The following is a 23,583-nucleotide window of genomic DNA, read 5'->3' on the forward strand; positions in this document are numbered from 1 at the left end:
TTTCAAGTCTTCTTTTTCAATATATAGGTCATCAAGACTTGCTTACTTAAAATTTATGAACTTGCAGGCAGAGGCACCAGACTTTTTTTTCAATATCCTTTCTGGGAAAGGTCTTGCTTATACAGTGCTTTTTTCACTCCACTTCCTCATATATGGGATTTATGACACATAATTAAACTAAAAAACAAAAAAGAAAACCTGAATTGAGCATCTCTGTGTGAAAGCACCCAAGGCTCGTTAGCAGACATGTCAATAGTCCAGTACTGAGTTCCTCCATCCTTCCAATGGCCAGTCCTGTTTGGTGGCATAAACACTTCCTTCTGGAGAAGGTATTAATTCACGGCTCAGCATGACGCCATTAGCATTTAATCTGAGTTTTAGTACATCATTTAACTTCTCTGAATCCTCAGTTTTCCACTTAAAAAGTAGGAGCGGTATAATTACTGGACTCAAAAAACACTGAGCACCTAACTCTCGCTGGCATATTTACATGTAATGTTTCATCTCGTCTTCATAATAATCCCATGGGGTTAGAAATACTCACTATTATTATGGAGAAACTGACTCAAAGAGGAAATGTGACTTGCTAAAATTCACATGATCAATACACAGAAGAGCCTCAGAGTCAAATCCAGACCATCTGACTACTATTTCCTTTGTACTATGTCTGCTACCTCAGCAGGCTATTGTGAGAACCTCACAGAGAAATGCAATTAAAAGCAAGTTTTCAACTATGGCGCTATACCGTTTTAATACTGCTAAGTCATTACATTAGAGGAAGAACTAGAACCTAACTTAGGATTTTAAGGGTGATAAATATTACTTTTCTCATAAGGCTAGCTGTATTTCCTGTACTTCAAAAATTCTCAATTTAAAATGAGAAAAAAGAAAATAATTGGAAAATGGGCAAGGAACCTGAATAGGTGTTTCTCCCAAGATATACGAATGGCCAATATGCACATGAAAAGATGCTCATCATTAGCCATCAGAGGAAAGTAAACTAGAACCACAATGGGGCATCATTTTATAATTCATACATGAGGATGACTAGAATCAAAAAGACAAATAGCAGCAAGTGTTGGCAAGGATGTGGAGAAACTGAAACTCTCATAGACTGCTGATGAAAATGTGACATATGCGGTTCCTGTGCAAAAGAGTCTGGCACTTGCTCAGAAGGTTAAACAGTTACTGTGTGACCCAGCAATTTTACTCCGAGGTATATATGCATCAGAATTGAAAATATATGTAAAACTTGCACACGAATGTTCATAGCAGCATTATTCATAATAGCCCAAAAGTGTAAATAATGCAAATATCCATCAACTGATAAATGGATAAACAAAATGTGATGTATTTCACACAATGGAATGGCCATAAAAAGAAATGTAGTACTGACAAATTCTACAACATGGATGAACCTTGAAAATATGCTAAGTGAAAGAAGTCACAAAAGACCACATATTACATAATTTCATTTATATAAAATGTCCAGAATAGGCAAATCCATGAAAGGCAGAAAGTAGATGAGTGGTCACCCAGGGCTGGAGTGATGGTGATTTCAGTTCAGGGTTTCTTTTATGATTGATGAAAATGCTCTCAAATTGACTGTGGTAATGAGTTGCCCAACCCTGTGAATATGCTGAAACCATTAAAACAGCATCTTTAAATGGGTGAGTTTATGGTGTGTAAATATCTCAAAGCCCCCCTTTTCAATGAAGCCCCCTGTTTTTTAATCCTCTAAGTTCACCATAAACTGCATCTGCAATACTAGGCACTTATTAAAGTTTACTTTAAACCAAACGGATTTTTCTAATCACTGCCTAATAGTTGTCAGAATTTAAAAATTCTGTAGCATTTGCATCATAATTTGTTAACATCCTTCAAAGAGATGACTTTAAATTACTTTTAATTTATGTACTTAAACATGGAATACTAATCGATAAAATGCTAAGACTTTCAGTAGAGGGATGTCTGAAAATCCATATTGGCATCATCATCTATCCACTTAATCAAAAAACGTAAGGATTATTCTTATTTTCTCCTGTCTTCATTCCTTGTATCCACTTCATCAGCTCATCGGCAGGAAGCCCTGTTTATAAACTTCATAAGGATAGGATTTCCTGTTTGTTCACTATCGTATCCCCAGTGCATGGAATACTACCTGTCACACAGAAGATGCTCTATTAATATTTGCTGAATAAATAAATGGATGCATGCTCTATTTGAAATTAGTAACTTTAAAAGAAAAAAATTAAAATCTCACTTGATAATTTCTTAATATTTGTAATTTTAAAAAATGTAGATGATGCCAGATTTATTTGCCATTCCAATTGCAGAAACATATGAACGCTAAATTCTCAAGGGACACAGGTATGTTATGCTGCCAAAATATGTAAAACATAACTTTATTCAGGTTTGCTCTTGTTATTTGATCCATGAATATTTAAAAGATACTTTATTTTATAATTTTATAAAAACTTACATCTGTAAGTAATGGATTGACCATAACAGAGGGCTTAACCTGGAATACATGGATAGGCTTAGAGGCCCATGAGCCCCTAAAATTGTATGCAAAGTCTAACATGTATTTAACATGTTGCATGTGTATCTTCTGGTGAGAGTTCATAGTTTAATCAGATTTCCAAAGAAGTCTATGACCCAGAAAGGTTAAAAAATTACTTAACTAGAAACAGTCACAAAGTTTTTTAAACATGAATTTGTACAATAAAATAATATCCAACAGCTCCATCTATGGGTAAGTCATTCTCACCTAGCAGAACTAGTGACAACCACCAGAGATCAGTGCATCTTACGAATGCTTGTGTTTAAATCTTCGGTGTCACTCTAGTGGGAATTTATTAGCTATAGTATCACAGCTTTCCCCTCCCCGCCAATGTAGATGCAAAAATTAGGAGACTGTTGATGAATTCTACTTACAGTACTTCAGCACCAAAAAAACTGGGCAGTTATGCTGATAAATGTATGTACAGTTCAACATTTGTCAGTCTTAAAATGCTTATTTATAGTGAAATCTATATAAAACCGTTAAAAACTTTTCTATTTACATTTTTAAAAATGAAAAGTATAGTTTCCTTTGCCACAACTTGTCAAAACTCTTACCCTCCCACCCCCTTACCCCTCTCTCTACTTGTGACAGACAGTGATCACAAGACCAAAACATATTGCTTAAACAAACTGTGTCCTAAAAAGGTAGAATGCTTAAAACATTACATTTAGAACTGTAAATGAACTTTTTATACATTTCAAAGGGGCTTAAACAAAAGTATGTAAAAGTTATCTCAGTCCAATGTGAATGTGCAACTTCAATGTTAAGAAAGCATCATATGAATGAATAATTTGTTTTCTTAACATAACTGAACATTTCCTTTAGGCCTGAAAATGTTTCTTTTCCTCTGCTTCACAATGAAACATTTTCTAGTAAGTTTTCTTAAAGGGAAGTGGGGAGACAAGGACGATGGAAAGGGTACGCAATCCTGGTTTACAAGAAATTTGCCAGACGGAGTATGGCCTGCTTTGAAATGTTTACACTTAAATAAATAGAAGGCAAGTGTGCTGCTTAGAGCACAAAGAAACAATACAATAAATTAGCACACAACTGATGAGAATGCACAAGCCACCCAAAAAGCACTTCTCACTGGTTAGGGATCTGAATTCTACCATCCACCAAGGATTCTTTAATGCCAGTATTTTTCTAGGTACTTATAAACTAACTGAGCAAATGTAAAGTTTTAACCAATTCAACACTTCCAGGGATTTGCAAAAACATACAAATTTTCTAAAAACTTTTCCTGACACATTATTTCAAAATACAACTATTCACATTCCCCTTTTAGATGGTATTTTGCTCAGTAGTAACCAGCTGAGAAACATGCACAGGAAAAGTCTCTTTCCACTGCAAGACAAAACTTTTCCACCGGCCATGATCCAACAGAGAAAGAAGACTAAGTCTCAAGTCACTGTAAATGCGTAGCTTTTTTTTTTTTTTTTTTTTTTTTTCATTTTTTTTTAAAAAAAGTACATTCCCCTGTGAGTTTTATCTTGTTTTAAAATGCTGCTCCTGCAGCAATATCTTGTTGAAACACTGCTGTTTTAGGGTCCACAGCCTAAGTATGGGCAAAGTGCTCTTTTTATACATCAAAATACGAGGGTTTCCCTGGACACTTGGTAACCAAGCAGGTTTTAAAGTGCACTATTGTGTCCAAAACACTAAGACCGTTCAGCAGAGCTCTGAGAAGGGCTGGGTTCAGTTCCATCCTCCGTGCTACTGTCTATGTCCTGCTCCATTGCTGTCTCCTCGTCATCCAGCTGTTGACTAGTGAAGTTGTTCAGCTCAAGAAGCCCACTGGGCTCCACCACCACATTGGAGCTGGAGTGACAAGGAATAGCATACTGAGGAATAGCCTGGAAGAGAAGACATAGGAGAATCTTTATGGTAAGAAAAGGTAACAGAACCATTTCCCCAACAATATCAAGAAAAAAAAAAAGCGGACATTTATTAGACAACTACTACACGCCAGGCACTGTGCAAGGTGCTTTCACATATCATACGCTACTAAATCCCTGTAACAACGCTATAAGGAAATTATTATTCCCACTTGCAAATGAGGAAACTGAGACAGTAGGTGACTTCACCAAAGTAAAGGACTTAGATTTGCCAGGATTCAAATCTAAATCTTATGCAACCAGAAGTGATCTTTCCACTCCTTTATGGTGCTTCTTCTAACAAAGGAGGCTGAAATATATTGCCTAATTCAAGAGACAAACTTTGAATGAAACTTTCATTTGATTATTAAGCAAATGTAAATGTAAATGTAGTCTAATTTTGCCCTTTATTATCTGCAAGATGAATATCAGTAGATGAACACTTGCTATAGACCTCTGGGTACGTAATTATCACAGGTATGCTGCCCTGTCAGATTCTTTTTCCTCATCTTTATTAGACATCCTTTAAAAGTTTTATCAATTCATGTCGCTTGTTTAAAACTCTAAAATTGTTTCCTACTGTACTTCCCATACAACCAACACCTCACTATGGCTCTCAGCCTCATGCCAAACTCTCTTGTACCTTAGTGCTTTTGGACTAGTTCTTCCCTCTTCCTGGAATACTCTTCCTCCAAATCATGGCATGGTTGGCTCTGTCCTGACATCTTCAACTCAGTTCAAATATTTGAAAGAAAAGCTTTTCTTCCATGACTACCAAACCAAAAGTAGTGTGTTCATCCCACCCACCCCATCTCTATTACATTCTGTTACATTTTTTGTTCATTGCATTTATCATGTTACATTGTTTCTTACTCTTAAAATGTAAGCTCCAAAAGAAGTAAACAGAGCAAAGATCTTGACAATCTTAATCACTGCTAGAAGCCCAAAGTTTTGAACAGGGCCTGGCACACAGCAGATGCTCAATAAACATCTGATGAATAAATATACATTTTTAACATTAAAAACCCCAGAACTGGCCGGGCACAGTGGCTCAAGCCTGTAATCCCAGCACTTTGGGAGGCTGAGGCGGGTGGATCACGAGGTCAAGAGATCGAGACCATTCTGGTCAGTATGGTGAAACCCCATCTGTACTAAAAAAATACAAAAAATTAGCTGGGCATGGTGGGGCATGCCTGCAATCCCAGCTACTCAGGAGGCTGAGGCAGGAGAATTGCCTGAACCCAGGAGGCGGAGGTTGTGGTAAGCGGAGATCGCGCCATTGCACTCCAGCCTGGGTAACAAGAGCGAAACTCCATCTCAAAATAAATAAATAAATAAATAAATAAATAAATAAATAAATAAAATAAAAAACCCCAGAACAAAGTTGAGTGTCAGCACTCTGCAAATATAGCTGACCAAAATAACCTTTTACCATCAAGAAAATAATGCAAGATGCCTACATATTGATTCTGGAGTCACGAAGTTCTGTTTGTTTCTGCTCTTTTCTTCCACATAGCTGATAATAGTGTAAGACTATTAGACAAGGTTAAGAAGCCTGGATTTTAGTTCAGTTCTGTCTCTGACTTGCTGAGGGCCTCTGAGTAAGTCATTCTACTTCTTTGAGCCTTACGTTAATCTTGTGTAAAATAAGATAGTTGGATGATATACTGTGAAGATCCTTGCAGTTCTAAAAGTCTATGAATTCCACATATATAGACTTTACAATAGAGGATACAGCTTGTTTACTTCCCTATTCTCAGCACTTAGCACTGTGCCTGGAACACAGTAGTTATATACATGTGGAATGAATGAATGAACAAACCAACCAATGAATAAAATACACACTGTCCACAAAGAGCAATGCTTTTCATTCAAAGCATTTAATATCAAATCTGTTGAATTTTTATAGAGTATTCTTCTAGAATCAAAGCACTTTGCAGACTCAGGAAATCAATACTTCAGATCAAAGTTAAATATAACTAGTAAGACCTGAAAATGCTCTAACAATATATTAATCATGAGTATAATAATAGGAGCTATCTTTATTGAGCATTGCTCTACACAGACACTTGACCAAGTGCTTTATATACATTTTCTCTTAATCCTCAAAACAATCCTGTAAAGTAGACGTTAATGTTTCCACTTCATAGGTAAAGAAACAGAAATACACAGGTTAATTCAGATGCCCAAACTCACAAGTACCCATAATGGGTACAGGCAGAAATCACATCTAGGGATCTGACTCCAAAAGTTTGGTTCTTAATCACTCCGCTGTCCTTATCTCTGACACAGCACACCTAGCTAAAAGCTGGCTGAGAATTCTGTAAAGAACCTATGCATTAACTACCATCCTTGATACATGAAGCGAATTACATTTTCATTCTTGTTTATGAAGTACAGAAAAATAATTCCCAAATAAGCTATTCAAAATGATTTTTAATTTAGTGAGTACAGCAATCTAAGCCACCAGTAGCTACAATAAATTTTGGTAAAAACAGTAATAGGTACCATCTGTTAGACAATCACTATGAGCCAGGTACTGTCCTAAGTGCTCAATTTTGTATAATCCTTACATCAGTCCTGTAAAGTAGGCATTACTTATTCCTATTTTGCTGATAAGAAATCCAAGGCAAAATAAGGTTAACCTTATTTTGGCCTTGCCCAAAATCATCTAATGAATGGCAAAGCCGGAAAACCATTCGTTTTTCACCACATCTTACCTCTTTCAAAGGAAAATACAAAACAAATCACAAATCCTTTTGTCAAGAAATATTTACTTCATTTACATTTGCTTTACAAAGGGAAACAAATTACTTTAATAATTCAATGGTCATTTCTACTTGCCTTTAAGCATTTCCTCTATACTTAATTCTATCTTCATTGGTTTAATAACATTGGTCAATTTGCATTCTCCCATAGCTTGGAATCACGGCAAAGACCAAGTTTACCATAATGAATTGATGGCAAATCCTAGTCTACTCATATTTCAATAAATCCAAATTCTCAATTAACTGAAATGTACTGCTCTGATATCTTCTAAGCTATATATCCATTTAGAAAAAAAATGACAAATGTCAAGAAAACAACCTGATACCTCGCAAGGGGTAGCCTGGACTCAGTAATTCTTTGATCTTGATATATTACACATGACAAAACATGATTTTTAGAATCAAAGGAATGTGAGGTACCATCTATTATCAATGAATAATTCTAGTGTGTCAACTAGCCTGTACTTACTAAGGGATGACACTAACCAAACAAGATTTTTTAATATCAATGATTGAAATAAACAGTAATGTTCATGGTTAGTCCCAAATTAAATATAAAGCATTATTTAGAAATATTCCCTTGTCCAGGCATGGTGGCTCACACCTGTAACGCCAGCATTTTGGAAGGCCGAGGCCAGCCGATCACGAGGTCAGGAGATCAAGATTATCCTGGCTAACATGGTGAAACCCTGTCTCTACTACAAATACAAAAAATTAACTGGGTGTGGTAGCATGCGCCTGTAGTCCCAGCTACTCAGGAGCCTGGGGGACAGAGAAGACTCTGTCTCCAAAAAAAGAGAGAAATACTCCATTAGAACGTGTCTCTGCAGACATTGCAGTTGAGGTTTGATTGTCCTGAGTCATAAATTTGGATCAAGAATAAGAACTGTTTTTTCAAGAAAAGGGTCCCCAAAATTAACTTGAAAGAGAAGTGCAATCCAGTTACATTCCAGAATTTTTTGAGCAAAAATTGAAAAATTCAAGATTTGAACCCAGGAACTTTTTATTTTCTGGGTTGACTTAATGAATTCACATATTGGCAAGTATAACTTCAATCTTACAAAAATCAAACTGACACATGGGTCCTTCATTGCCTTTACATTTTGCTGGGTGATAATGTCTATCCATTTTCGGATTCTCTTCCAAAAATATAAATAAATTTGTATTTTTGTAATAGGTATTAAACCAAATTTGTCAAACACCATCTCAAAGATAATATCTATGTCTTCTTGCTGTCTTGGCTTGACTCTTCCTGTGACAAGTCAACAACATATCACACAAACCCACAACCCCCAAGATTTCTCATTTTCCTTCCAGTTCTTACCTGGATGATAATTTCTGCTGGACTCTCTTCAGCTTTCTTTTGGCCTACATTCTGAATACGCATGAACTGGCCTGTCGCAGGCACTGCTGGTGCATCAATTTTCCTTGTCGTTAGGGAAGAGCCAACAGTGGATGGACTTGAACAGGACTCTCTACATTTCTGTTGCTGGGAAGTGGAATTCGCCATCCCTGCAACCACCATGTGGGTGGAGGGTAATGATCCTGCTTCACCAGTGAGCATGCTAGTGGCAAGAGCCTTCTTTGGGGGATCCACTATCATATGTTCTACATTTGTATCAATCTGAGCTTCCATCAAAGACATTTTCAAAATGTCAGACATTGCTGTCTTCTCAGAGGCCTGAATGGGAGATATGCTTGTAACTGGTGATGTCAGCTTAGGCACAGAACTGCCACCAGTTATCTTTGTAACTGTGGGAGGCTGGCGCCCCTCAAAAGTTATCTTTGTAACAGAGGATCCTTGGGTTATAATTGGCTGCTCCACCTGAAAATAAATTGGGGTTGTGTGTGTTATAGCTACATCTCTTTGAGAAAACCTAATCAAATACCCCAGACAATATGGCAAAAGAAACATTCGTGCGCTATATACTAGGAAGACAGTTTTGAAGCTTGCTGTTTTTAAAAAAAAAAGTGGGGGCTGAATAGGAAGGATCTGGTTGCTTTTACAAAACCTAAAGAAAGAGGAGGGGTTGAAAGAACCTTTGTTCAGCCAGCCAAGGTTTATAGCAATAAAGAAAAAAACAGTCTCAGTAGCCTAGTCTTCCTTTGGGATTTATATCCCTAAACAGTACACCTTCAACCTGGCTCAAATTATTTCATATAATCTTCTGCTTTTTAAAATAAAAAGAATATTTTTCTAATCTTTTGCTTCAAAATACATGTATATAAACATATCCTATATATATATGTATTTATAATACATACATACATATATATCACTTCAGAGCCACTGGCTTTGCTAACGTAATTTTGCTTTCAATTATCCACCAATAATTCCTCTGTAATCTAGAAATCTAAAAAATAAATTTAAGTAGATGGCTATGATATAAACTACAAAGAAAGATGTTCAATGAAGTTCCTTTAAAGACTGCAGTTTACTTAGCATTATTGCCACAGGAATCAGAGTTTACGGGCATGGAAATAAATATTTTATACCAAAAAATAAAAATAAAAATAATTTAAAGATATCGTTTCTATGCACTGTTGGTCAATGCTGAAGTGATTTCAGTAAAAACTGCCTGGAAAATCAAGTTCTGAATGCTATGCTTTTTTCTTCCTACATATTAATGCGTGCATTTCTTCCCTAATGTCAACCTTCTGATGGGGCAAAGTACTACCAGCGTAATGAGGCTTTTGGGTTTCCTCTTGCCAGGAGAAAGCACTGATAATCATGATAGGGTCGTGATGGTCTCATTTTTTTTTTTTTTTCCGTGAACAGAGAAGTTTAACTTTGCATGCTATCAATATTCCGTTACCTGGCTTGCCGTCTGTTTCTCTGACGAAGCTGGGAGCGACATTTGGCTCTGGGGGGTTTGGGGTTGCACGTAGATTTTTGGTTGGTTCGGAGCCTGCTGCAGTTTAGGGAGCTGCTGCGTGGTTTTCACTGCAAGCACCTGTACTACAGTTTGCGGGGGCTGTGCCATTAAGGTAGGAAGCTGCCTGTCTTTGGCCACCATGGGATGCTGTGTGTGCTGGACATCTGGCTTGGGCTGTGCTTGTTCTTGCTGGAGAGGGGTGAGTTTTTGATGTCTGATGGAAAGCTGGGGCATTTGCGGGAGTTTGTGCTGGAGCTGGTCTGCCTGCAGGTGGATGGTCTGCTTCTGTTTAGTCTGGAAGCACTGCAGAGTTTTCACTTGCAGCTGAGTCTGTTCCAGCGGGGGCTGGCTAAGTTTCTGCTGTTTAGCTGACTGTGACTGAGTCAGGGCAGATCGGTAAAACAGACCTGTCTGAGGGTCTAAAGTGTCCATCTCTTCAACCTCGCCCTCCTCAGTTCCAAGTTCCTCGCTGTGTTTGGTAAAAGCAGTGTGACTGCTTAATGCCTAAGTAAAGAAGGCACAAAGTAAGAATGAAATAAGAAAAACATCTGCATTGCTACATTTTCCTCTTAACTGAAAAAGACTTACAAGATTCATTCAAAAAATTTCAGAAGAACCTAGAAAGACCAAGAAACCTCAGGGAGCTCTAGACTGAAACTCTTGCAATTTCAACTCTCAGACATTAAGTGCTTTGAAAACTGGTTTACTCACTACTATAAGAAAAGTCTTAGAGGATCCAGAACTTACAGATTAGAATAAGGTGGCCCTGCAAGCACATTCTAACATGGAAAAAGAAGAGAAATGCTCCCTGGCTGAGGAAACAGCTGTCCAGCCTATTCATGTTACCCTGCCTGAAAGCAGCAACCAAGGCATGAGGTCCAGAGAAAAGCCAAGGTTCAGAGAAGCCCCCTGTGGCCATGTGTACGTCCAGTGTTGTATGGAAGGTCAGGGAGATTGTCTGAGAGCCATGCCTGTCCCAGTCCCCACAGAGAGCCCCCTGCATGGGTGGAGATCATTCTTCAGGCTTCACCAAGGTCTGCAGGAAGCACCTCTCGACTAGCATTCCTCGTTCCTTTGCTCAGCTCCCAGGCCCACCAGACAATAGCATCCTAGAGCCCTGGCTCCCAGGAGGGAAGGAGATGGAGGAGGGGATAAGAGCATTCCTGTCAGTAGAAAGGAGAGTGCTCAGTGTCAGTGCTCAGTGTTGTGAGAAGGCATCACCTTGAGTGACAGGTTAGGGTTAGCCTGTCAGACCTCTCTAGGTGTCTGGAGAAAGGGCAATGTCAGGACCTGCCAGGTGAGGGCCAGACTCCAGGCTGAGACCTGCCACCCAACAAAACCTCCAGCCAGTTGGCTTCCCTCAGTGACATAACAAGATCCAACCTATCCCCAACCTTCCTACTGCCTTATCATATGCAACACTTAAATTCTAAACTATAAAATTTTGAGATTCAACTGTAATTCTCCCCTATACCATAATGACTTTGCACATACAGACTTTCAATTCAACATTTTTCACTGCCTTTCTTTCAAGTAGTTTGCCTACAATTAGATTCATCACCATGTGAGTGATGGTGACTTATGTTACTACTAATAATGAGTCATGCTTTAATCATGATATCCATGATGTAACTATTTAACAGAGGCAGTTCGCTTTGGGTTTAAATCCTGGCTCTGCCACCTGGAGCAAGTTTTTTACTTTCTTACTGAAGTGAGCATAAATTTCCTCACTTGTAAAAATGGGATAGTACACCCAGCCCTGCAAGATCATAGTAAGAATTGAACAAGTTAATATACGTAAAGCTCAAAGTACAGTATCTGACACGAAATCAACCTATCAACATACTTTTCCTTTTCCCCATTCCCCTTAATACCAGATGTCCTGTTTCACATTAGATCTATATTCTCAACTTTCTGTCACATTTCCTCTGTAACTGACCACGTATAGTTAAAAAAAAAAATCAAATATTTATTTTCCTACTTATTTGTAATATTACCAAGAGGAAGGATTAATTATAAAAGCAAAAGACAAAACAAAACAAACCCAGCAGCAAACAGCTAAACAAGCCAAATGTTCTCATTTGAACATCTTATTTACCTCGATGATAAATTCTTCCACAATAAAATACACAAAAACAGTGACCAATTCTGATGTCATTAGATTCATCTAGACATTCTCACTCTTTTGAAATGGTAAGAGTTCACAGATTTAAGAATATTGTTTCAGAATTATTTTCTGGTGTTAAGACCCTTAATTCATTTCCTTTACTCATTTCTTAGAGAGAAAAGAATTAGACAAACAGTCTACATTTCATTATTTCTCCTCTTAAAATACAAGATGATACGAATCTTATTTCAAGCATGGCAGTTTCAGAAGATAGGAAGAAAAAGAAGAGATACAACCTGCTGCATAATGTGGGTGATTGCTCCAGGGGAAGATGCTGGGATGGACTTCACCACCACCGAAGTCTGTGTTGCGGTCTGTGACTGAGCCACATGCTGGAGCAGGGTCCGCTGGGGCTGGGAAGGCTGTTGGGGCTGGGAGCGATGGCTGACTGAAAATAGAGGAGGTGATGATATTTCTCCAGAAATCACCACAGCATCTGTAACCAGTAGTCATTTTAAACAAATGTCTGTGAGCTTGTATCACAGAAAGAAAGTGTAGTACTGTGAACTAGGAGGCAGAAGACCACAGTCTGCCCATCTATGAGCTGTGTGACTCTAAGAAAGTCTCTTATCTTCTCTGAGACTGTTTCCTCATCTGCAAAATGGGAATAACAGAGCTATTATAAGGATGAGATGAGAAATGTATATGGAAGCACTGTGAAAACTCTTATCACAAAGGGGGAATAAACCCCTTAAAGTTGCATCCTCTCGTGAGCTGTACTCACTTTCTCCAATGACTTTCATCCCGTTAAGGTAACAGAGCAGTAATCAATTTCTGTAATCCCAAAATAGTATTTTTAAGGAAAGTAATGCAATACAAGTTCTTTAATCTCTTGGTCTCAGTTCCACATGCAATAAAAACATAAGTAGCATTCACTCCTTTATATTAAGTGATTCTGTCTCACAACCTTACAGTTCCTAAAAATCTAAAGGTCTGGGTGAGACTGCAGTAAACTGGACCAAGAATCACACTTGGATTCTGTCCTGTTCTACCACCGACCAGCCATGTGAATTTGAAGAGGTCACTCACCTTCTATTAGCCTCTAAAACCTAAGAGGTTTTGTTTTGTTTGACTTTGTTTTTAATGGGATAATAAAAGTTTGCTGTTTCTACCTAGAAGAGGACCAAATGAAGTAACAGATTGAAAAATGGTCCTTAAACTATAAAGTACTAAACAAATATAAAGAGTTAATAAAAGAATAGAAAAATCTGTTCTATCATCTCCAATTCAGCTCATCTGACATGAATGGGTAAGAGTGCAGTATAGGAAACATCCCTGCTTCTTACTCTCTTATTACAAAGGTCTTATGCTTTTCAAGAATAGACCTTTTTACAAATATAGACCTTTTAAAAGTTCTATTCTGATTCTCTTATTCTCTTGCTATAAAGGTCTCATGAAGTAACGAATCTATCAAATCTTATCAGCTTCAACTTCAACTTTTTATTCATTTATTTATTTATTTTGAGACAGAGTCTTGCTCTGTTACCCAGGCTGGAGTGCAGTGGCATGATCTCTGTCCACTGCAACCTCCAACTCCTAGGTTCCAGCTATTCTCGTGCCTCAGCCTCCCAAGTAGCTGGGATTACAGGTGGGTGCCACCACACCAGACTAACTTTTGTATTTTTAGTAGAGTCAGGATTCTGCCATGATGGCCAGGCTGGTCTTGAAATCCTGGCCTCAAGAGATTTCCCTGCCTCGGCCTCCCAAAGTGCTGGGATTACAGGCATGAGACACCATATCCGGCCTCAACTTCAACTTTTTACACGGTCTACAGAGCTTTAAAAATGCTTATGGTGACTGGGAAACTAATCCTTTGAATCAGAAACAGATAAAATATAACACATCTGTGAATCAGCTAAGGATTTTGGGATTACTGAAACTCTCTCAATAATCCACGATTCTAATGTTCATATACCCTGATCTACAATTTCAAATAGCACTGATTTTCTGTTTAGAAAAGTCATAGTGGGGTGTTCAAGAATAAGATGATCACTATGGAAATTAAAGTAAAAATGCCGTTTATGTATTATAAGGACTAACTTTAAAACTATCCAATGACATACAAATGGGCTTTTTAAAATGACACATTCTATCTTTATTCACAAACGTGTTTCTATTGTTGCTATACATATATCTACATGTGATTTGAAATTATAGGCAGCATCACCAGTATTCTTTTATAAATGTACTGTAGTATCTTACTATATTTCACAGTATGCTTTAACATGTACATGTTAAATTATGTTGAGTTAATAAAATCTTCCATATGTGCTCAACATAACCGAAAAAAAGACAGTCAAGGTTTACATTAAAACAACAATGACTGAAATAGTTTACAATATGACTGGGTAAAAAAAACAAATTATAATATTAAAATTAAGCAGATTAACAGTTTTTAAATGAAAGCATTGGAAATGAATGACGTGAAAATAAATAATACATTTCAGATGAAATTATCAATTATATGGAACACTTCTACTGTCCAAACTAATCTTCATAATTATTACGTTAAGTATTTTTTTATTAAGAAGTGAAATGGATTTTTAAAAGATCAACTAAATCTACTTAAAAATAATTCTCCTTCAATTACAAATTACTTCACAGTAATTCTCCAGAGTTCAGGAAAGTTAGAACTAATACCCACTACAGAATGATACAAGGGGCAGGCCAAGTAGCTGGCTTTTAAGTCAAAGAAAATGCTTCGCATGGCTATGGATATGATGGGTGGAGATGATGAAAGAAGATCATAGAATAAACACTTGGAAAATAGCGGAAGTGACCTTAACTGGGCCATATAAACACCATAAAGCAGCCATTTTGTTATTTTAAAGAACTCTTTCGTTGCAGTGTCAAAAAGCTCATTTCTGAGAAATAATTCCACTATTCTACAAAAGGAAAAATCTCTCTTCCTTTCACTAAGTGGAGCTTACCTTTCCTCTACCAGATGAGAGTAGAGCGCATCCATTTAAGTGGTTCCCCCCAAAACAATCATCTTTTACCTTCAGTGATACTACAAATGGATGCACACCACTTACCTAGAAGGGGAAAAGCAACCTCTGTCCCCTCATCAGTGCGTTCTGAAAGGATAAGTAAGGGAAGAAATCATAGGTCTTTTCATCTGTTCATGATGTGATAACCTATTCTACCCCCAGAGGTTAATACTAAGTTCCCCAGAATAATGGCCTCTGCTTTAGCTTTCTGCTAAATATCTCTGAAGAAAGATTCTAGATGGCTTTCCATATCTTACCTGGATTTTACCCTCTGGCAATTTTAACCCATTAGTCTTAATAATATTTTCTCCTAAAATGATGCCAACAAATTCCTTTTCTCTTTGGTATTTATGTCCTTCAAATATCTGTAAGTTTATGTTCTCCTGTAATCACTGCTAAAAAAAACTGAAGATAGGAGTCATCTACATATTGCCTCACAAGTCATCTTTCTTAAACCCTTAATTAGTCACATTACTACTCTCTGGACTATTTCAAATTTCAAGGTAATAAAGTGTTCAAAAGAGAAAGCAGTATTCGAGGTATGGTCTCATCAGAATAGGAAAAAAATCATATCTCTTGCTTTATTTCTCTGTATATGCCATCTAAACATCTCAGTGTTTTGCTGCCAGACCACATTTTAAATACCTAATCTGCTTTCCACCAGATCTTGTAAGTATTTACATGGATTTAAGGGTTTCTTGGTTTGTTTTTGTTTTTATTTTGAGACAGTCTCCCTCTGATGCCAGGCTGAAGTGCAGTGTCGTGGTCTCAGCTCACTGCAACCTCCGCTCCCGGATTCAAGCGATTCTCATGCCTTAGCCTCCTGAGTAGCTGGGACTGCAGGCAAGTGCCACCATGCCCAGCTAATTTTTGTATTTTCAGGAGAGACAGGGTTTTGTTACATTGGCCAGGCTGTACTCAAACTCCTGACTTCAAGCAGTCTGACTGCCTCAGCCTCCCAAAGTACTGGGATTACAGGCGTGAGCCATTGTGCCTAGCCAAGGTTTTCTACTTTTTGAAAAATATTAAAAGGGTTGGATTTTACTCCTTCTTTCCCCTTTGACCCCCCCTTCCCACAAAACTAAAAAATCCTGATGTATAAAAATGCTTATTCTAGGCCAGATGCAGTGGCTCATGCCTGTAATTCTAGCACTTTGGGAGGGCAAGGTGGACGTATCTCTTGAGCCCAGGAATTCAAGACCAGCCTGGGCAACACGGTGAAAACACACCTCTACTAAAAATACAAAAAATTAGCCAGGCATAGTGGTACACACCTGTATCCCCAACTACTCAGGAGGCTGAGGCAGGAGGATCACCTGAGCCCAGGAAGTTGAGGCTGCTGTGAGTAGTGATCACGCCGCTGCACTCCAGCCTGAGCAACGGGAGTGAGACCCTGTCATACACATACCAAAAAACCCTCGTTTTTAGACAAGAAATATTTTTTCCTCTCCCTACAACTGTTGTGTATTCACAAATGTTATTTATGGTTGACTTGTAGTTTTATATTACTTAAAAACTTTGTAACATCCTATTTTTTTCCACGTCATTAAAGACAGGGTAAATCCCAAGGATGATGTGAATTTGCTCTGAAAACAAACAGGAAAAAAGCTAAAAATATAAAGAATATATTCTCCCCCAAGTAATCACCCCATGAAATCCAGAAAGGTAGTTCTCCTACCTTAATACTATGTTTTAAGAGGACACCTACCAGTAGTGATGTATTCAGCTACTAGTTCTGACTCTACCACAGCAATTGACGGACTCTCAGGAGAATGTCTCTTTTCCTGCGTCATCTGAATAGGCACTGCCATTTGACTCAGGTCAATAGTGGGTTGTCTTGGTTTAGATTCCAATTTTTCCTTTACTGCATAAAAAGTCAGGGGAAAAGTTAACTTTTATTACAACTACCAAAACCAGAGTTGTCCACAGGAATAATGCACCAGACCTCTGGGGTGCCACACTGGCAATGACTAAGTAGACAGTGAATTGAAAAGAAAAAAGCAGATTGCTATGTATGGTTATTTAGTGTACAACTTGCATAACCATACTCAGCAGTCTAGTAAGAAGGACTCATATCCAATAACACAAAAATCATCTCCCTTTTAGCTCTAAGCCAAGCAACTGAATTTTTTTCTCTTGTACACACTCCCCTTAAGGTATTTCCTATATCCTTCTTCAAGGTATTCCCCGGTGGTCTTGAGTTCATTAACCTAAAAATGAACGGTAAATAAGCAGTACATAACATGATTTGCTGTAGAACACATCTACCCAGAATAGCACAACACAGTGACCAGTTTAATTTGAGCTATTAAAAATTCAAGGTATCTCCAAAGGAATGTTACAATGTCTCAACAACTCTTAAGGAATACAAATTTTCCTTGTTAGAAAAAAAAAAATAGCTTGTTTCTACAAAAATGTTTGATATGACAGTCTGGAATCAAGAATGGTTTACGTGAATAGACTCACTTTCTACCTTGTTATCAATTTTTCTATAAAATCTATGTGTTCAAAGTCCCCACCTTTATAAGGCATTATCAGAAATGGCTGAGTATGTCAACGGCAAAGAATTGAGGAAATGCCTAAGGCCAAAAATAACACCAACAGAAAGATTAACCAAAGACTTACATTAAATGCTAGTAATCTTTGGATCGTACAAGGTGGAAGTTACAATAAATGGTAACCAGTAACTAAGTCCACTAAATGTTCATACCCACTGAGTACATAACCTGACGAAATCAGAACAATCATTTAAAACAAAGTAAGTAAAACGACAACAAAAATAAATAAATACAAAAGTCACCCTACAAGTAGAGAGGACACTGAACTAGGAACCAAAAGATGAGTCTCACTCTGTCACTAACCAACTGGATAACCTCTCTAGATCTCAGTTTATTTATCCATAAAATGAAAAGGCTGGATGACATAATGGCTAAGGTCATTTAAATACTCTGAAAATCTTTGACCTATTATAATAGAGAAGTCAGTATAACTTCCACAGGTTTGTTCTAGAGTTTATCAACAATATTTAGTAATTAGAAATACTGATAGGATCTTGTTACATGAGGACAACTTTGTATGACAGCTCAAGTGGCTAACCTATACTATTCAAAGAAATAAGTCTGAAGATAAAATTAAGACAAATCAGAATGTTAGCAAGGGCCACTAAAGGTGTTTTATGACCACAAAACTGCTCTACCAATATCAAGGAAGATGGCAGGGCCCTTCAATCTGCCTCCTGCTATTCTTAAATTGGCTACTGTACTGTATCTAGCCTTGTGCTTAGAGGTGATAGAACTACTCCTTTCTAGTGCTAAGAAACAATAGGACTGTCCATTTTAAGCAGGAGACAAAGAAGACAGAGCTGTCAATTTTTTTCTCCATTCTACAGATAGTTCATCTGTACTTCAGTATTCCTGTGTACATCTTACTGAACTAACAAGCAAACCAGACTGTACCAATGATTATAGACAAGTCCAGAGGGGGGAAATGTGCTCAAATAATAGCAATAATAATAATAATAAAAATAAATAATAGTAATAATAATAACAGTGGTAGTATTTTAGCACAACCCATCTCTAGAGAAAACATGCTTCATTCAACTGAGCATGTGAATTCATACCTGTTGTCTGTTGGAGTTCTAACAGAGCTTTGATTGTTGAAGTAGCTGATTGTGATTCACTGGATACATCCTGATAAATTATGGTAGGGCTAGTCTCCATTGCAATCTCATGTTCTGACCAATCCTGACGCCGGGAAGCAATTACATGAACTACAGGCTGGGAATCTGTTTTATATTAGTTAAAAAAAAACAAACCCTATAAACAAAGTTTCTCTTTTCTTTTTTTAAAAAAAAGCAATTTTTTGTCTGTTTTTTTAATCTTTCTATTTATTGTAAATTTCATGCTTTATCTCCCCAAGAAGACTATAAGCCCCTAGAGAGCATAACGTCTTTCACTTCTGAATTCACTTATTCATTCACTCATTCATTGATTCCACAAACTGGACACTTATGTGCCAGAATCTACATATGGCACTGAAAATAAAAAGGAGCTAACAGAATAATCAGAGGATGCTCAAGAAGCGCACAGTCTGGTTGGGGAGACGGACATGTAAAAAGACAAATTACAACTCAACGTGATAATTGCTATTATAAATAGATATGCATTTGTGTAGGTGAGTGCATGTCTGTCCACACTTATTGGATGGCTGAATTACTGAAGGAAATCCTGTCCACTACCAGCAAGAAAAGGCAGATGACTTAGGCAGCATTATATAACAGGACAAGTGTAGCATCTGGAGTTCAAAGTCATGGGTTATAGCCCCAACTCTATCAATTATTAGGAAATTAATCCTTTGGGTCTTAGTTTCACAACTTCTAAAATGGGAACAATAAAAAATTACCTCTCTACTTCATAGGATTTCTGAGTATACAATGAAATGATATATGGAAATGAGCTTTATAAACTATGAAGGCCAAAAGAAAGTTTATTATTCTTGCTATTATAACTTGGAAGTTTTCAATTCTAAGACCCTTTTTAGTTTCAAAATAAATTACAGTCCTAATCGAGGGCTTATTATATTCATGCTCTACAGGTACACATATAAATACTAAATTTGCATCAAATCAAGCAACAAGTTACTTTTTTTTTTCAGTTTTCCACCTATAAAATAGGCAAGTTGGACTAGACTATTATGAACTTCCTAAACTCCTTTGTCCAAGATATCATAGAGGAAATTGTAGGGGATATAAAGGCATGATTCTTTCTTCTAAATTTTATTATAATGAGGGGAAACATCAAATAAAGATATACGGCTTTGGAGCCTGGGCAAATAGCAAATGATGAGGGCAAACAAGACAAACAGAAAGTAAGAGGATGTTTTGAATTGGGATAGTCAATGAAAGCATCACAGAAGAATGAAAAGAATTCAAGTAGACCCCCAAATAAAAATAAACATGATAAAAGTTTAATCTATGAACCTTATATTTTTTAAAGCCATGAAGTTGTTGAAAAACGTTGGGGCAAGGAGAACAACTCTTGCAACAAAACAGCCTTCCTGAAAAAAACAAAATCAATATACAATAGATCTAGTATTTTTAATTACCATGAAAAAACTGTATTTTCCTTCCCAAAACACAAGGTAGAATATATGCCACACTAAAGATGTGTAATTTTCCATTAAATGTCCCCAGAAACACAGAAGACCAGATACTATCCTGCAATACTAAATGACATGTGAAGCATATAGTAGTTTTCATTTACTCATTTTAAGTAGATATGTAGAATTTAAATGTAAGCAAATTGATATTATGAAATCATTCCTTTTATGTAATTTAATCTTTCAAGCTTAAGAAACTTTCATAATGATATAGGCAAAGAGTGATTTTGAAACCAACCCTACAAGACACACTGAATATCCACAAGAAGGTAGAACTATGTTTATAGAAATAAAGCAGAAAGATATTAAGAAAAGGAAAACAAATTTCCATAGGAGAGCATCTATCAAAGACCATCATCCCAAACAACATCACCTTGTAGGTACTAGAGATTCCTCCATCTCTTTCTGTTTACACTCAGAAAGAGCAGCTGACCATCATAAGTATTACCATAGCAACCCTAAGAGCTGTGACACAAAATAAGTGTGTGAACCTATGTGAAAACCAATCCTTGAATGATTCTCTCTCCTACTTTTGGTTTATGCTTAGACCTAAATGAATCTACTGGCTATCAAGTCACAGAATGCAATGACTAGGACATCAGGAGCTTGATCTCACCAGTAATGTGCTTATGCAGTGTGCATTCATCTAGATTTCCTGTGTCTCTTGCAGATGGTGGCCTGCTATCCCTCAGATGTTTTTCTGCACTGAACAAGTATTTATTGGATACCTACATGTTAGGTACTAGAGATACACACTTTGGTATTATATTCAAAGACAGACTCAGACATCTCTATGGAAGAATAAATATCTCCTATGTCTCTCTTATAAATGGCCTGTATCATACTTTAATAGAATGTTAAGACCTCTCAGTTAGAAGGGATCTTAAAGTTTGTTTAATACTGTCATCAATCTTATACTAAAATTTTCACAATATTCCCATGGGTCTGAGAACTCCTGCACCAAAGTACTCACTGCTTTCTAAGACAGTTTCCTTACAACTCTGCATAGTTATGACAATCAGAAAGTTTTTTCATATTGAGTAGAAACAGGTCTTGAGTTTTATTCATATTGAGTAGAAACAGGTCTTCTTGTGACTTCTACTTAGTGCTTCTAGCATCTGTTCTTGTATCCACAAAGACAAATTCTTTTCCTTCTTCCACATCACAGTCCTCAAGATAACTGGCAAAGCTCCTATGTCCCCACCAACCCAACCAACCCCATCTTCTCTTCTCCATGATAAATATCCTGTCTCCACCAACTATTGCTTATACAGTGATTCCAAATACCTCACACACCTAAATCATTGCGTCTAAACTAAACCTAAGCTATGTATATCCCTTTTATGATGTAATATATACCTTCCCTCTGAAGCACTGTTATAAAGCTCAAGGCCTTCTCAGTATTTAATTGCCTAGAGAGCAAGGCCCAAAATTTGTTCCTCAAGATGTTCTGCAAGAAAAAAAAAGGTTTCTATGGTCAAAAAGTTGGGGAACATTTTACATTGTATCTTCCACTCATCTTTCATATACATATTAGCACATAATGGCTCTGAAAAGTTCTGCAATAAGTTTGTTTCTGCTCAATCTGGATTTATTTCCCACCCTCACTTTGACCTACTGAGATCATGAAACTTCAGAAAGAAATCATCCTAGAAACTGAGTTATGACTTACTCAAAACAATGTCTTTACAAGATACATTTTTGTATTTGACCCATGCCTTATTCCATTATAAATCTCTACCCTTGGTTTTGTCTCCTTTCTTTCTTCCACTTCACTTAATATAATCTTATATTTTAATCTACCTTAAAACCTTTTGGAAACAAAGCAGAGTGTAAATAATCTTGAATACTTGTTTTGTTTTAAAAAAAATCTGGAACCCATTTCCAAGTAAGTTCTAGGCTACCCCATTCCTAAATGAGAAAGGGGGAAAAGCCCATTTAGGAAGAAAAAGCACAGAAACAATGTAAGACATATGACCTCATCTTCAGTAAGTGACCTAGGCAAGTATGGCCTTAATCCATTAGACTTGTGTAGGGAACGCTCCCGTGTGAAGCCCCTTGTAAATTGGGCTACATGATACGGTGGTCTTCAGCCCCAATACACAGTCTCCAGTTGAGGGAGTCGAGCTATGGGAAAGCAGGAACAGAAAGAGGATCTGAGCTAAAGATAAGCATTTACGGACAATTGCCAGATGGTCATGCGGTCATAAGACGCACTGTGTCTTTTAACTTAGTTGCTTCTCAGTAAACATGTGATTACTTTTACTAATCTCCTAAGAAAGTAATGACTAACTTCTTGTTCAGATATCGAGTCACGTGCTTAGTTTGTCTAGTTGACCTTTTCATTGTATAAGATAATGAGACCCACCTACTCGGTTCCATTGTATATCTGATCTTTCTACTGTGCCTCTTTGATGATGTAACATGTTTTTCTACTTTAAGACTTTCTGTTCCCCTTATCTCATAAAACTATGCATTTAGCTGATTTAAGCAAGTACCCAAAAAAAGTATATATAAGTCGACCCAGAGCACAATAAACTCACTGGTGAAGCATAGTCTTCTCAGTCTTCCAGACCCCGTCTTTCTATCATTCTTTCCTTCCACGCACCCCCCATTCAGGTTGGAACCCTCTTGCTGGACAAGAGTTCCTGGCAGACGTGCCCCCGAAAGACTTGGTCACCTAACTGTATATCCATATCTAAGCAACAGTCGTGTATACTACTTACTACTTAAAAGGCCCACTCTCAAGATTAGGGGGAACTCCAGGAAAAAAAACCAACATTTTGGACTCAGGCAACAAAAATGCGTGTATACGGCTGAAGCGTAACCCAACGCCACAGTTATGATGGTTGCTGGTCTGCTATTTGTTCATTTGGTGAAACTTAACTGAGTACCTTCTCAGTTCTAACTGAACTCTTTGATAAATACCAGATACGTATGAAGATGAATATAATCCTTCAAATTGAGAAGCTAGTAGCCTAGTGGGGAAGAAAACAATTATAATACACAAACAAAACATACAAAATAAAATGGTCAATGTTAAAAGAGTTGATAGTACAAAGCAATATTGGAAGCCTAACATAGAAGAACGAATCCTCTTCCAAGGAAAGTCTCAAAATAGATTCTATTCTAGCCTGTAAGGACAGTTGAGGAATAAAACAGTTGAAGAATAAAAACTTCTC

General features: G+C 37.2%; 1 protein-coding gene across 9 annotated transcripts in view; it reads right to left on the reverse strand.

Annotated features, from left to right (window-relative positions):
* Nucleotides 1–3,668: 3,668 nt before the first annotated feature.
* Nucleotides 3,669–23,583, reverse strand: part of EMSY (EMSY transcriptional repressor, BRCA2 interacting) — a 109,232-nt gene continuing 89,317 nt past the window's right edge. For 6 of the 9 annotated variants that reach the window (XM_074400897.1, XM_010334337.3, XM_074400898.1 and 3 more), the window contains 7 exons: nucleotides 18,864–19,028; nucleotides 16,953–17,108; nucleotides 15,290–15,331; nucleotides 12,491–12,642; nucleotides 10,028–10,591; nucleotides 8,536–9,036; nucleotides 3,669–4,422 (listed from right to left, as the gene is read on the reverse strand). In XM_074400897.1, the coding sequence (XP_074256998.1) occupies nucleotides 4,228–4,422; nucleotides 8,536–9,036; nucleotides 10,028–10,591; nucleotides 12,491–12,642; nucleotides 15,290–15,331; nucleotides 16,953–17,108; nucleotides 18,864–19,028 (1,775 nt within the window). In that variant the 3' untranslated portion in view covers nucleotides 3,669–4,227. The remainder of the gene's footprint in view (nucleotides 4,423–8,535; nucleotides 9,037–10,027; nucleotides 10,592–12,490; nucleotides 12,643–15,289; nucleotides 15,332–16,952; nucleotides 17,109–18,863; nucleotides 19,029–23,583) is intronic. The other 3 variants (XM_074400900.1, XM_010334336.2, XM_010334339.3) reach the window with 1 other exon arrangement.

Source organism: Saimiri boliviensis, chromosome 6 (genome assembly GCF_048565385.1).
Source record: "Saimiri boliviensis isolate mSaiBol1 chromosome 6, mSaiBol1.pri, whole genome shotgun sequence".
NCBI classification, from domain to species: Eukaryota; Metazoa; Chordata; class Mammalia; order Primates; family Cebidae; genus Saimiri; species Saimiri boliviensis.